Consider the following 13145-nt stretch of genomic DNA (forward strand, 5'->3'; position numbering starts at 1 on the left):
GCGAGAAGAAAAGCCGCAGTCGGAATAAAGCTGGCCGAGCCCGCCCGCGCGCGCCAATATTAATCGGCCCCCCTCCCCCTCCACTTCCCCCCCAACCCCCAGCCCTTTTACCCGGCTGCCCACCCTGCCTCCCACTCTGCCCGCTCCCTCCCACTCCACTCGCAGCCCCCCCGCCCCGCCCGGCGCGCGCGCACCGAGAGGGCGCGGCCCGGCGCGGCCATGGCCATGGCCGACGCGTCCGCCTTCCCCTACGGGCTGCGCGTCCTCGTCGTCGACGACGACCCCACCTGGCTCAAGATACTCGAGAAGATGCTCCGCAAGTGCTCCTACGAAGGTTCGAATCTCTTGCCCCTGCTTTCCTCTTCCGCTTCCCGATCGGCTTGGCCGTTGCCTCCTCCTCTCCCGCGGGCGCGTGCGCGTGCGAGCCCGTGATCCGTCCGCCGTCTGTGCATGCCTGCTGCTTGTTTAAATTACCCAGCGAAAATCGGTTGGGGACGCTCGCTGTTGATCGCTGTGGGTGTGTACGCGCGTTCTGGAATTAGAGCGGACCCCTCCGACCTTGTCGATCGAATTTAGGCCGTTTGGGGAACTGTCTTCCACAGTAGATTTTGTTATATCATCCGGCGATTTGCCCGCTTCCGGATTCTTTTTTGCGTTTGTTTTTTTGGCTTTTTGCTCGTGTATGTGACTGGTTGGTGTCAACCTTGAGTGACCGAGTGGGAGCAACGGAGGCCTTGTCCATGAACCCTTTTTGGCTAAAAAATTTGTATAGCGAACAACATATGCATTTCGAGTCTGTGTCCACTTTTAAGTGATGATGATTGCTCAATTATTTGGATGGATGTCTTGCTTCTCCACAGAGCAGTTGGTATCACTGCTACAACAGTTTTGCTTCTTTTTTGGTACTGCGTAATTTGCTTTTGATGAGGCAGCGCCTGCCTGCGTAATTTACTGGTAACCACACATTAAAATTCAGAACGCGCAGTCCCTACCATATCTTCTTTTCGCTCTTTGACCATTTAGGTGCTATATTTCTGTTGTGACACCGGTGACTGGGACTTTAAGGGTTATGTACAAGTAGAAGACTCGGTTTTAACATACTTGTCTGTCCTTTCGGTAGACCTATTGCCAGTTACACTACGGAGTGGTCAGTGTTCTTGACCAACTTCACTGCCAATCTATCAATCTCTGTGTTTTGTGTGTGCATGGAGCAAAATCCATTTTTATGTGTCCATATTTATGGTTAATTAGTTGTCATGATTCCTTTTGGCGAAGAATATTAATGAGTTATCTGTTTATCAGTTAGACTAAACTAGTTATCTACCTGCAGTCACCACATGCGGCCTAGCTAGAGTTGCTCTCGAAATTCTACGGGAGAGGAAAAACAGGTTTGACATTGTGATTAGTGATGTCAACATGCCAGACATGGATGGCTTCAAGCTTCTTGAACACATTGGACTTGAGATGGATCTGCCTGTTATAAGTTAGTATCCAACACCAAAACCTGTCTCCCTGCAGTTTTCAAAGAAGAAATGATATCTTTTATTCAGTTTGAATATCTACTCAAAACTGCCAAACTGCTCCATTATGTTTTCACAGTGATGTCCATTGATGGAGAAACAAGTAGGGTGATGAAAGGCGTCCAGCATGGTGCCTGCGATTACCTTCTTAAGCCCGTTCGGATGAAGGAACTCCGGAACATTTGGCAACATGTATACAGGAAGAAAATGCATGAGGTTAAAGAGATTGAAGGTCATGATAGCTGTGATGATCTCCAGATACTCAGATACGGTTTCGAGGGATTTGATGAGAAGGGCCTATTTATGACAGTTGATTCCGATCCCACGAGGAAAAGAAAAGACGTGGACCATGGAGATCAGGACTCTAGTGACGGTGCTACTGCTAAAAAGGCTCGAGTAGTCTGGTCTGTTGATCTGCATCAGAAGTTTGTAAATGCTGTGAACCAAATTGGATTTGACAGTGAGTGCTCTCTGAAATCTAACACAATATCAGCTATCTTCCTATAAAATTAGCATGATCCTCATATCAAAAGGGCCAATGTCGTCATTTTGCAGAAGTTGGACCGAAGAAAATATTGGACCTGATGAACGTTCCGGGCTTAACAAGAGAGAACGTTGCTAGCCATCTTCAGGTATGACATGATGTTCAAATGGTAAATTGCTATGGTCTATTTTTTTTTTTAAAGGAACCGAGTTCATAAAGAGGGCGTTAAGTCAGATCTTTAATAAAATCAAGAAAGTTTGTATACAGGACACTAAATTCAGATAATTGCACCATGACTTTTCTCCAACTCCCTATACCTGGTGTGTCATGACAAATTTGTGCAACTTTGAAACTCACAAATCAGGCGTATGAAGAGCAGAAAATAGGAATTTATAATCTAATGCAGGTAGTTTCTTGTGCAATAAAGGATCACCTTTACTAAATAACACAAGATCACCTTTGTCAGAACCTCGCCTAGAAGTAAGTGAAAGGAGATTCTTGGTTCAGTAAATGACAGAAAAAGGGATGTTATGGTGTTGCAATGAGTTCCCGTCATGTGTATTCTTTCCTTGTGCCATGTTCATAGGTCATGACAAAGCTCCTATCTGATTATTAGTCGAGCTACTGTAGGAACATACTTTCTGGGTAGCCCCCTCTCGTAAAAAACCTTTTTGCAGTTTATATTAACCTGAATCCTTACCTTTAACTGTCAAATATCACATATTCAAATTTTCATACAAATTCATGTGAATTTTGAAGCATGTATCCAACACTCTATGATTCAAGTAAAATCATTATATTCCTTAGAACTAAAACTGATCTTCTGGTATTCATGAGAAGAAAATTCATTCTTATGCAGAAATATCGCCTCTACTTGGGTAGGCTGCAAAAGCAGAACGAGGAAAGGGCATTGGGCTCTGCTAGGCAAGATTTCAGCACTAAGGGACCATCATCAGAGAACCTTAACCTCAGAAGCTCCTTCCAAGAGCAACCAAGCACCATTTCCAGTGGATATCCGCATGCTCCCCAGAAGATGCAAGGTCAGAGCAGTGTGTCAGATTCTCAGTTAGAAGACACCAAGCGCACGGTCCCCTTACCGGCGTCAGATAGGAGCATAAACTCTGTAAGTTCAGCTGCCGAACCTCAGAATGTCGCTGGTGTTTCACCAATGGGCGGGGTGCTGTCGTTCAAAGGTTTGCCAGTGAATCAGGACAGGAAGCCATCAGAAACCATGATCCTGGAATGCCAGGCCTGGAACGGAGGAGTGCCAGCAAAGCAGTTCATGCAATACCCAAAGCACAACCATGCACGCTGTGACTTGTTAGGGGATTATGCATGCCTACCAAAGCCAGACTTAGAGCACCCCACTGCCCCTGGTCATTTGTTTACACCACCGTCGCTAATCTCAATAATGAGTTGCAGTACGGAGATGGACGCCAGAAACTTCTCGGACGTGAAGCCAGCCCTTCTCGACTGCATCAAGTCCTTCTCCCCGGCGTTGACATGTACAGCTGATTCGGTTTCTGTTCAGCTCAGCGACAGTGTTGTGACCTCAACCGATGCTGCTGACCGGAGGTTTTCCAGTGTGCAAGGTTTGCCTAGCACTAAAGATTGTTACTTTGACCAGACAAGCAACCAAGGCTCCTGGCTTCGTTCGCAAGAGGAGCCAAGCGTCATATGCGGGGCGGATTTTGCTTCTCTGCCCGAGGATCTCTCCGGCTACTCACTCCAAGGAGGTGTCTCCTCTGAGAATGTAGGGCTGGGCAGCATTGATTTGTTTCACTACAACGACGCGATGATACTGTCTGGGCTACAGAGTAACTGGTACGACGATCAAGACCACTTCAGCAGCGAAACGACGGACTACCCGTTGATGGATGGGTGCCTCTTTGCGTAATCCCCACCTTCTGTTCGGCCATGCCGTTTTGCGAGGAGAGGATGGTGCTCTTTGGTATGTCTCCATATGGCACCTCTTGTAGGGCTGCAGTGTTCTAACTTGGTCCTTTGGTGGAAGGATCTAATTGTAGTAACTCCACTTTTGATAAAACTGTCTGTATTATAGACCGTGGCCATGCTATAAATCTATAAATACTCTTTGACGATCAGACTGTCGAATGTTTGCTTTCGGAGCCGGCACTGCTGTAAATTTCTCCCTCTCGGGTGCAGCATTGCAGGCTGTATGTGATGTTTTCATTGCACATTACAGGCAAGCACTACAACTTTTCGGTTTCAGGTTGGACAGGCTGGTTTCTTCTTCTCCCCCGAGGCCGCGGAGAAAGTTACTCCTGATCTAACCTGAAAGAATTTCTTAGGCGGTGTAGCGGTCAGCAGAGTAGAGTGTGGTTTGAGTGCAAAATCAAACTAATCTAGCAGCTGCAAAGATGAATGAAACAGTAGAGTTGCAAATCATAACCAGTTTGCATCACAATTGCAGCAATGGAACTCACTTGCTGCTGCACCAGCTGAGCTGTCTGCCTCCGGCCAATATGCAGCAGGACCCCAGAGTGAATTTTGGTGACCAAGAAAATAATGCACAGTAGTAAATTATAGCCAAATTAGTGTGATTATTATCTATTAACATTCTCCACAAGTTTCAAGGTTTATGTTGTGACCAAACTTTTAAATAGCACGGTAAGGCTCTTAACGGCATACCTCTTCTAAATGCTATAAATATTTGTTCATGTGTTTGGACAAAATAACCTTATCGCAGGACCTCTTTTAAACGATACAGCGTGCGCGCTATTTAAAATCATGGTTGTGACCAACTACTAATGCAAGATTTATTTTTGTTACCTAAGTATAAAAACAGTTTCCTACCGCAGCGATTTTACAATGTAACCTTTTTTTTTAAGGGGTCAGTGATTTTTTTTTTTAACGTAGGGGTCAGTGGTTTTATAACTAGGAACAGGGTACACACAAGCTCTGAACCTTACCCAAAATCAGCACAGCACTGCCTTCGGCTTTGTAGGGGATTTTACGTAAACCGGCCCGGTTGGCGTACTCCAGGGCGCCCGTCGCCTTCCGTCAGTAGCCGAATCCTTCAGGGTCAGAGGCTCGGGCACAAAGCAGCGAGGAAACGAAGGAGAAGCCCAAGGCAGGATCCGGGCGCGAGATCCGCCACCCCACCACCAATGGCGGCGGCCGCGCTCCTGCTGCTGCTGCTGCTGTGGCCGGCTGTGGTTGTGTCTGCCGCCGGGGAGGGGCGGCGGCTGCACACGCTCTTCTCGGTGGAGTGCGGCGACTACTTCGACTGGCAGGCGGTGGGGCTCCTCCACAGCCTGCGCAAGGCGGGGCAGCCCGGCGGCGTCACCCGCCTCCTCAGCTGCGCCCCCGACCAGCTCCCCTCCTACCGCGGCCTCCGCATCGGCCACACCCTCCAGGTCCCCTCCTACAGCCGCCACCCCCGCACCGGCGACTGGTAGGTAACTCTCGCCGCCGCACGCGCATTAAACACACAGACTCGTCCCTCTCCTCCTCGTTCCCCATTTGCCTGCGCCCGGCCGAAGCCGAGACGTCTGGGGTTAGGATTTGGGGCGGGGTTGCGAAATTGGTTACATCCTGCATGAACTGCTTCTGCATTAGCGCTTGATTTGGGCGGAGTGCTTGATTTGGTAGTTGGGGGATAGATGGATATGAACTGCTAAGGTTTCCTCATTTGGAATGGAATTGGCCTTAGTGTGCCCTGAGTCGTTTTTTGTGTGCAGGTACCCGGCCATCAACAAGCCTGCGGGGGTGGTGCATTGGTTGGAGCATAGTCCAGAGGCGGACAACGTCGATTGGGTCGTGATCTTGGACGCAGACCAGATTGTTAGAGGTCCTATTATTCCTTGGGAACTCGGAGCAGAAAAAGGCAAGCCTGTTGCAGCTTATTACGGGTATGGTTTCAGCCAGCAGTTCAGAGTTGATGATCCTTCTGTCCATTTTTCTACCTAATATGGTACTCCCTCTGTAAACTATTATAAGAGTGTTTAGATTACTAAATTAGTGTTCTAAAGGCTCTTATATTAGTTTACGGAGGGAGTATTAAGTAGTAATTGGGCTTGATGGAAGTAAAGTCCCTCCTGTCCATATTAATTGTCGTTGATTTAGTACAAAGTTGTACTAATAAGCAACGATTAATATGGATGGAGGGAGTACTGAAATAGTACTATACCATGTCACTAATTTAGACATTGGTGGCTCATCCTTCCTCGTGCAGCATGGCTTTGTTAGTTTGTTTAGACTTTAGAGTGTCAATTATCAACTCATGTTCTGTTTGCCCTTGGTAGTTGTACAACGTGTCTTTCTTCTTCATCCTTCTTTATAAACATGTTAGAGCAACATGGAAATTTCTTGTATGAAGTTGAATTATAGCACAAAGCAAGTCTATGTAAAGCATTACCTATGCAAACGTTATCTCTGGTTCCTTGCATGGTAGCTAGGTATTTCATATCATTGTCTGACTGGAACTCAGCCTCCAATTAATCTTATCCATGTATTCTCTTAAATAGGTATTTGAAGGGTTGTGATAACATCCTTGCACAGTTGCACACTGCACATCCAGAATTTTGTGACAAAGTTGGCGGAATTCTGATCATGCATATCGATGACTTAAGGGCTCTAGCCCCTCTATGGCTGTCCAAGACTGAAGAAGTGAGGCAGGATAAGTCCCACTGGTCAACTAATATTACTGGTGATATATATGGCATGGGCTGGATCAGTGAGATGTATGGGTACTCATTTGGTGCGGCAGAAGTAAGCCCGGTTGCTCTTCCTTGTTATGTTATGCATTGTGAAAGCAAATATTTCCGGAGTGTATTATATTTGGTTTTGCATATACCTTCATTGCATAATACTGTAATCCTCTTCAACAGGTAGGTCTAAGACACAAGATAAATGATGACATAATGATCTACCCAGGCTATACTCCAAGAATTGGCACTGAGCCACTTATCCTGCACTATGGTTTGCCATTTAAAGTTGGAAACTGGTCCTTCAGCAAGTTAGAGCACCATGAGGACGGTATAGTTTATGACTGCAACCGCTTATTTCCTCCACCTCCATTCCCTAGAGAGGTAAACAGTCCTGCTAACCATATTTTGTGATGTTCTCACTAGTAGGCAGCAGCTAGCTATGCTGTATGCGACTATTTAATGTTAGTCACTTTACAGGTTGAGGCGATGGAATCTGATCCAAATGCGAAACGGGCCTTATATCTAAGCATCGAGTGCACTAACACATTGAACGAAGGGCTTCTTTTGCATCACGCATCTGTTGGCTGCCCGAAACCACAGTGGTCAAAATACTTGAGCTTCCTTAAAAGCAAAAGGTTCTCAGAGCTTACGAAACCAAAGTACTGGAACAGTGTAAAAGTTGAAAACAAAGTGACTGTACAGCATGTTGCATTGTCCAAAAGCAGACATCCAAAAATACACACCCTTTTCTCGACCGAATGTTCGTCGTATTTTGACTGGCAAACTGTTGGGCTCATGCACAGCTTTCGTATAAGCGGTCAGCCTGGTAATATTACACGCTTATTGAGTTGTACAGACGAGGAATTGAAGAATTATAAGGGACGCGACCTTGCTCCCACACATTATGTTCCATCTATGAACAGACACCCATTGACAGGGGACTGGTATAAACTTCTGACATAATAATGCGCTCAAAACTTTTGCTCAGTACATAATCTATTATTTGCTCTTCTTAGGTACCCAGCAATCAATAAACCAGCAGCAGTTCTCCATTGGATTAACCATGTGCAGACTGATGCTGAGTTCATTGTTATCTTGGATGCTGATATGATAATGAGAGGTCCCATCACTCCATGGGAGTATGGTGCAAAACTTGGTCATCCTGTTTCAACTCCCTATGAGTAAGATTCTTATGTGGTGCTGTGTAATTTGCAGCATGCATTGCTGTGGTTTAGTGATACTCCTTCTGATCTATAGTACTTATCACTCAAACGGATGTATCTAGCACTAAAATACATCTAGATACATCCATTTGAGCGACAAGTAATATGGATTGGAGGGAGTATTACCATTTCTGTTTACTAGATATGTTGAGAGGTGCTTCTATGCATCACCTCCATGACGAGTTTGCACAAATTTTAGTGCACACCTAAGAGTTCGTTGAACCAACTTGCCTCTTGGGTACTTCCAAGATTTGTGCAAGTCTCGTTGCAAGTTGAGGCAGTGATGGATGTAATTACTGCATATGAGAGAACCATTTTCTAATATCATCCTTTGTGTTTGTCAGATATCTCATTGGGTGTGATAACATACTTGCAAAGATACACACTCGCAATCCATCTGCATGCGAAAAGGTTGGTGGTGTCATTATCATGCATATTGATGATCTCCGACGTTTTTCTATGCTGTGGCTGCACAAATCAGAAGAGGTTCGTGCAGATAAAGATCACTATGCGACAAACATTACTGGTGATATATATGCGTCTGGCTGGATAAGTGAGATGTATGGTTACTCTTTTGCAGCAGCCGAGGTATGTGTAGTGGTTTATCTTTTCACCTTTTGTTCTTGCAATTGGAAGCATATGTCTGCAACTGGCTGCACCGCATTAGAACTTGCTGGCTATATTGAATCATTTTTAAACCTATAGATGTTTGCATCAATGCAAATATGGTGTTTTTAACTTCTAGAGATAGTCTATGGAGAGCGTGCGCTCATAAGTTCTACTCCCTCTGTTCCTAAATACAAGTCTTTTTAGAGATTCCACTATGGACTACATACGAAGGAAAATGAGTGAATCTACACTCTAAAATATGTCTATATACATCCGTATGTAGTCCGTAGTGGAATCTCTAAAAAGACTTATATTTAGGAACGGAGGAAGTAGAAAGCTAGCATGGTTAGCTTCAGCTGGCAGTTAGATCTCTCGGTGTCATTATATGTTTGAAAGCTAGTATGGATAGCACCAGCTGGCAGTTAGCACAATAGCACTCATAAGTTCTAGAAATGTAATAGACGATGAACTATAACTATAAGGGCCATGATTTTTTCATTCTCTGCAAATTGGTTTATCTTGCTGCTTGACAGTTTCTTCTTCACTTGTCATGCAGCTTAACCTGCGGCACATCATAAGGAGTGACATATTAATATATCCAGGCTACGTTCCTCTGCCTGGAGCAAATTACAAGGTTTTCCATTATGGGCTCAGATTTGGTGTTGGTGATTGGAGCTTTGACAAGGCTGACTGGAGAAACGCTGATATTGTAAACACATGTTGGGCCAAGTTCCCTGAACCACCTGATCCATCTGCTATCATGAAAGGTGATCAAAACGCACTGGAGAGGGACCTTCTCAGCATTGAGTGTGGCAGGGCTTTGAACAAGGCCCTATACTTGCACCACAAACGTCGAAATTGCCCTCGACTAAGCACCACCATAGGCAGCATCTCAAAGAAAATTGAGGTCTTAACCTCCAATAAATCAGAGACAGTTACACAACGGTCGTCCACGACTACAATTGGACGAAATGTGGAGCACATGGATGTGACCAGGCAGCAGGCTGCTGAAAGAGACACAGACACTGTATCACGTGTACATGGGTCAAAGAGACTAGCCAGATCATCAAAGATGTGGATTTTTGCTGTTTGGGCAATATCTGTAGTAGTTTTCTTACTGGTAATCTCGATGTTTTTCTCGGATCGAAGGAGGAGTGTTTCGAGATCTAGGTCTTCCAGAAGCCAGAAGGCCCACAATTTGTCTATAAAACAAACAGTATGATGATAAGCTTATTCCTTTGCCAATACAGACATAAAGGGGGTACAGTACAAGGAGTCTAGAGGCTAACAACACCTAGATGAGCTATCTGAAGGAGCTGGAGCTGATTAACCATGTGAATTCCTTATTTTTTGACAAGTTCTTTTAGTGCTATTAGCAGATTTTTGTTGCAACTACTGTAGCTAGTGTTGTGATGTTCAATTCATATAGGTGTTTGTTTAGCTTGGTGTCATTGATATGCTTTTGTGTAGAAAGTTGTATGTGATTAACTAGCATACGGATAGAATAAAGCATTTTGGTCAAAATCCCTCTGGACTGTGCTATACGAAATTACATGTATTTTCTTCAACCGCATCTTGTTTCCCTAGGCAATATGGGATTGTGGTATACATATTGCCTTTGAAACTCTTGTGACAACTAGAATAGCACATGCCATTGCATTTTACTCCCTCCATTTCCTAAATATAAGTCCTTTGAGAGATTCCACTACGGACTACATGCAGAGCAAAATGAATGAATCTACACTCTAAAATATGTCTATATACATTCGTATGTAGTCTGTAGTAGAATCTCCAAAGACTTTTATTTAGGAACAGAGTAAGCACATGATAATAATTGTTGTAATAACATGTAAGTTTTTTTAATAACCAAAAGATAATTAAAATAATAATAATATATAAAAAATCATACGTTTATCTTTTCTCTCCTTAATTCCGGATCCACCATCTCCATTCATTGGGCAGTGTGTAGAGTTGATGTGAGGTTGCAGGCGAACCTTTCTAACATATCTTTTTTGAGGGGTTACAATATAGCTACATTGTTGGGTCATTGTCGGTGGGCCGTATGGCGGTCCCATCACTTCGGAGGCTGTTGAGCGGGCCATCAATGTGTTGATGATGGGGCCTCGTCGGTGGCAGTAACACAGTGGTGGTTGCGAGGGACAACCATGTGGCCTCGTCGCCATTGGTGCAATGTGTGGCGCCAACAAAGGGTAGTTTCTTCATTTGTTGCCCGCTAAGGTGTCCTGGCCTGCACAACCGCACCATCCTCTAGTTTTGTTTACATATAAACGTCAAAAAGTACTCCCTAACCAACAACTTTCCTTTCTTGTCTCTATTATGTGAGTTTGGCCAAAAATGCTTCTCGAACAGCTCTCCTTTCCTCAATAAATTAACAGTGATACACAACTTCCCTTTATAGAGGGTTCTAGTCGTCTAGGGGAGCACAACCCCCCTACATAGAAGGGTTTCACCCTTCCACCCTTTGTCGCGGCTCACTATTGTTTTTATTTTGAGGGGGATAACCATACTTTTCCAAACACTTTTGCTCTGGTTTTGACCTCTAATTTGCATGATTTGAATGAAACTAACCCAGATTCACATTGTTTTCAGTAAAACTACCTTGGTGTTATTTTTGTGCAGAAAAAATAGTCCTCGGAATTGGGCGAAACTTTTTATGACTTATTTCTGGGATTTATAATGAGTTATGGAGCAAAGATCTATTGGAGGGAGGTTGCCAGGGGCACAAGCCAACAGCCCCCGAGGTCATGCCCTCATGGCTTGTGGGGCCCACGTGGCTCCTCCGACCCTAATTCCAGTCCTATAAAATCACATCTTCGGAGAAAAAAAACAGAGAAGTTTTCATCGTGTTTTACGAGACGGAGCCGCGGCCACCTCCTGTTCTTCCTCCGGAGGGCTGATCTGGAGTCCGTTTGGGGTTGCGGAGAGGGGGGTTCGTCATCATCGTTATCACCAACCCTTCTCCATCAACACCGCCATGATGCTCACCACCGGGAGTGAGTAATTCCATTGTAGGCTTGCTGGACGGTGGTGGGATTGGATGAGATTGACCATGTAATCGAGTTTAGTTTGATAGGGATGGATCCCTAGTATCCACTATGTTCTAGGATTGATGTTGCTATGACTTTGCTATGCTTAATGGTTGTCACTAGGGGCCGGGTGCCACGATTTCAGATCTGAACATGTTATGTTTTCATGAATATAAGATCGATTTGGATCCTATCTTGCAAGTTGTATGCATCTATTACGTGTCTTGATCCGCATACCCCAAGGTGACAATAATTGGGATTCTTTCTGATGATTGCCGTAGTTTGAGGAGTTCATGTATTCACCATGTGTTAATGCTTTGTTCTGGTTCTTTATTAAAAGGAGACCTTAATATCCCTTAATTTCCAATAGGACCCCACTGCCATGGGAGGTAAGACAAAAGATGTCATGCAAGTTCTTATCGCAAGCACATATGACTATATACGGAATACATGCCTACATTGTATTGATGAATTGAAACTAGTTCTGTTGGGGAACGTTGCATGGGAAACAAAAAAAATCCTACGCTCACCAAGATCAATCTAGGAGATGCACATCTGCGAGAGGAGACATTGTATCTACCTACCCGTGTAGATCGCTAAGTGGAAGCGTTAAAGAACGCAGTTGATGTAGTGGTACGTCTTCGCAATCCAATCACGATCCGCCCCACAAACTCCCGATCGAGCGCTGAACGGATGGCACCTCCACGTTCAGCACACATACAACTCGATGAAATCTCCGCCTCCTCAATCCAGTGAGCGAGGGCAGAGTAGTAGATGAGTTATCCGGCAACACGACAATGTGGTGGCAGCGGTGGTGGTGCTATCCCGGCAGGGCTATGCCTAGCGCTACCAAAACCGCTAACGTAGGAGAAAACGATCTATGGATAGAGAGGGGCGCCAAGGGCTTCGTGTGTGCTCTTGGGGCGCCTCCTCCCCTCTATATATATAGGTGGATGGGCATGTGGAACAACCCCTCCAAGCCCTAGGGCGCAGCAAAAGGGGGAAGGAGGTGGAATCCTAGTCCCCCTCCTTTCCTTCCATACAAAGGTGGACTTTCCACCTTTCCCAACTACATGGGCCTTGAGGGACTGGTACGCTTGGCCCAATAAGGCCGCAATGTCTCCCCTCAGTCCATGCAAACCCTTGGGACGTGGTAGAATCATTGGTGGACTTCCGGACTCCTCCAGAAGTTTTCGGAGCCTTCTAGAAGCTTCCCGGTACAATACCGGAAAAACCCAAAACTTTTTCGGTAGCCAAAATATGACTTCCCATATAGAAATCTTTACCTTCGGACCATTCCGGAGCTCCTCGTGACGTTCGGGATCTCATCCAGGACTCCGAACAACATTCGGTTACCATCACACATAACTCACTAATACCAAATCGTCACCGAACCTTAAGTGTGCAAAACCTGCGGGTTTGAGAACTATACAGACATGACCGAGACACTCTCCGGCCAATAACCAATAGAGGGACCTGGATGTCCATATTGGCCCCTACATATTCTACGAAGATATTTATCTGTCGAACCACGATGTCAAGGATTCAATCAATCCCGTATACAATTCCCTTTGTCTATCGGTATGTTA

General features: G+C 45.1%; 2 protein-coding genes across 2 annotated transcripts; both read left to right on the forward strand.

The window, feature by feature from the left end:
* The first annotated feature begins 200 nt into the window (after positions 1–200).
* Positions 201–4109, forward strand: LOC123445018 (two-component response regulator ORR26-like). The gene is made up of 5 exons (XM_045121932.1): positions 201–334; positions 1331–1483; positions 1600–1980; positions 2076–2152; positions 2864–4109. Exons 1-5 carry the CDS (start codon positions 220–222, stop codon positions 3899–3901), a joined length of 1764 nt encoding a protein of 587 aa, XP_044977867.1. The 5' UTR covers positions 201–219; the 3' UTR covers positions 3902–4109.
* An 879-nt stretch (positions 4110–4988) lies between these two features.
* On the forward strand, positions 4989–10033 carry LOC123445019 (peptidyl serine alpha-galactosyltransferase). Its single transcript, XM_045121933.1, has 8 exons — positions 4989–5422; positions 5709–5879; positions 6495–6738; positions 6858–7058; positions 7155–7621; positions 7694–7858; positions 8245–8488; positions 9066–10033. The coding sequence occupies exons 1-8, from the start codon at positions 5136–5138 to the stop codon at positions 9729–9731; spliced, it is 2445 nt and encodes an 814-aa protein (XP_044977868.1). The 5' UTR covers positions 4989–5135; the 3' UTR covers positions 9732–10033.
* Positions 10034–13145: the final 3112 nt, after the last annotated feature.

This window comes from Hordeum vulgare, chromosome 3H, assembly GCF_904849725.1.
Source record: "Hordeum vulgare subsp. vulgare chromosome 3H, MorexV3_pseudomolecules_assembly, whole genome shotgun sequence".
Taxonomy (NCBI): Eukaryota; Viridiplantae; Streptophyta; class Magnoliopsida; order Poales; family Poaceae; genus Hordeum; species Hordeum vulgare.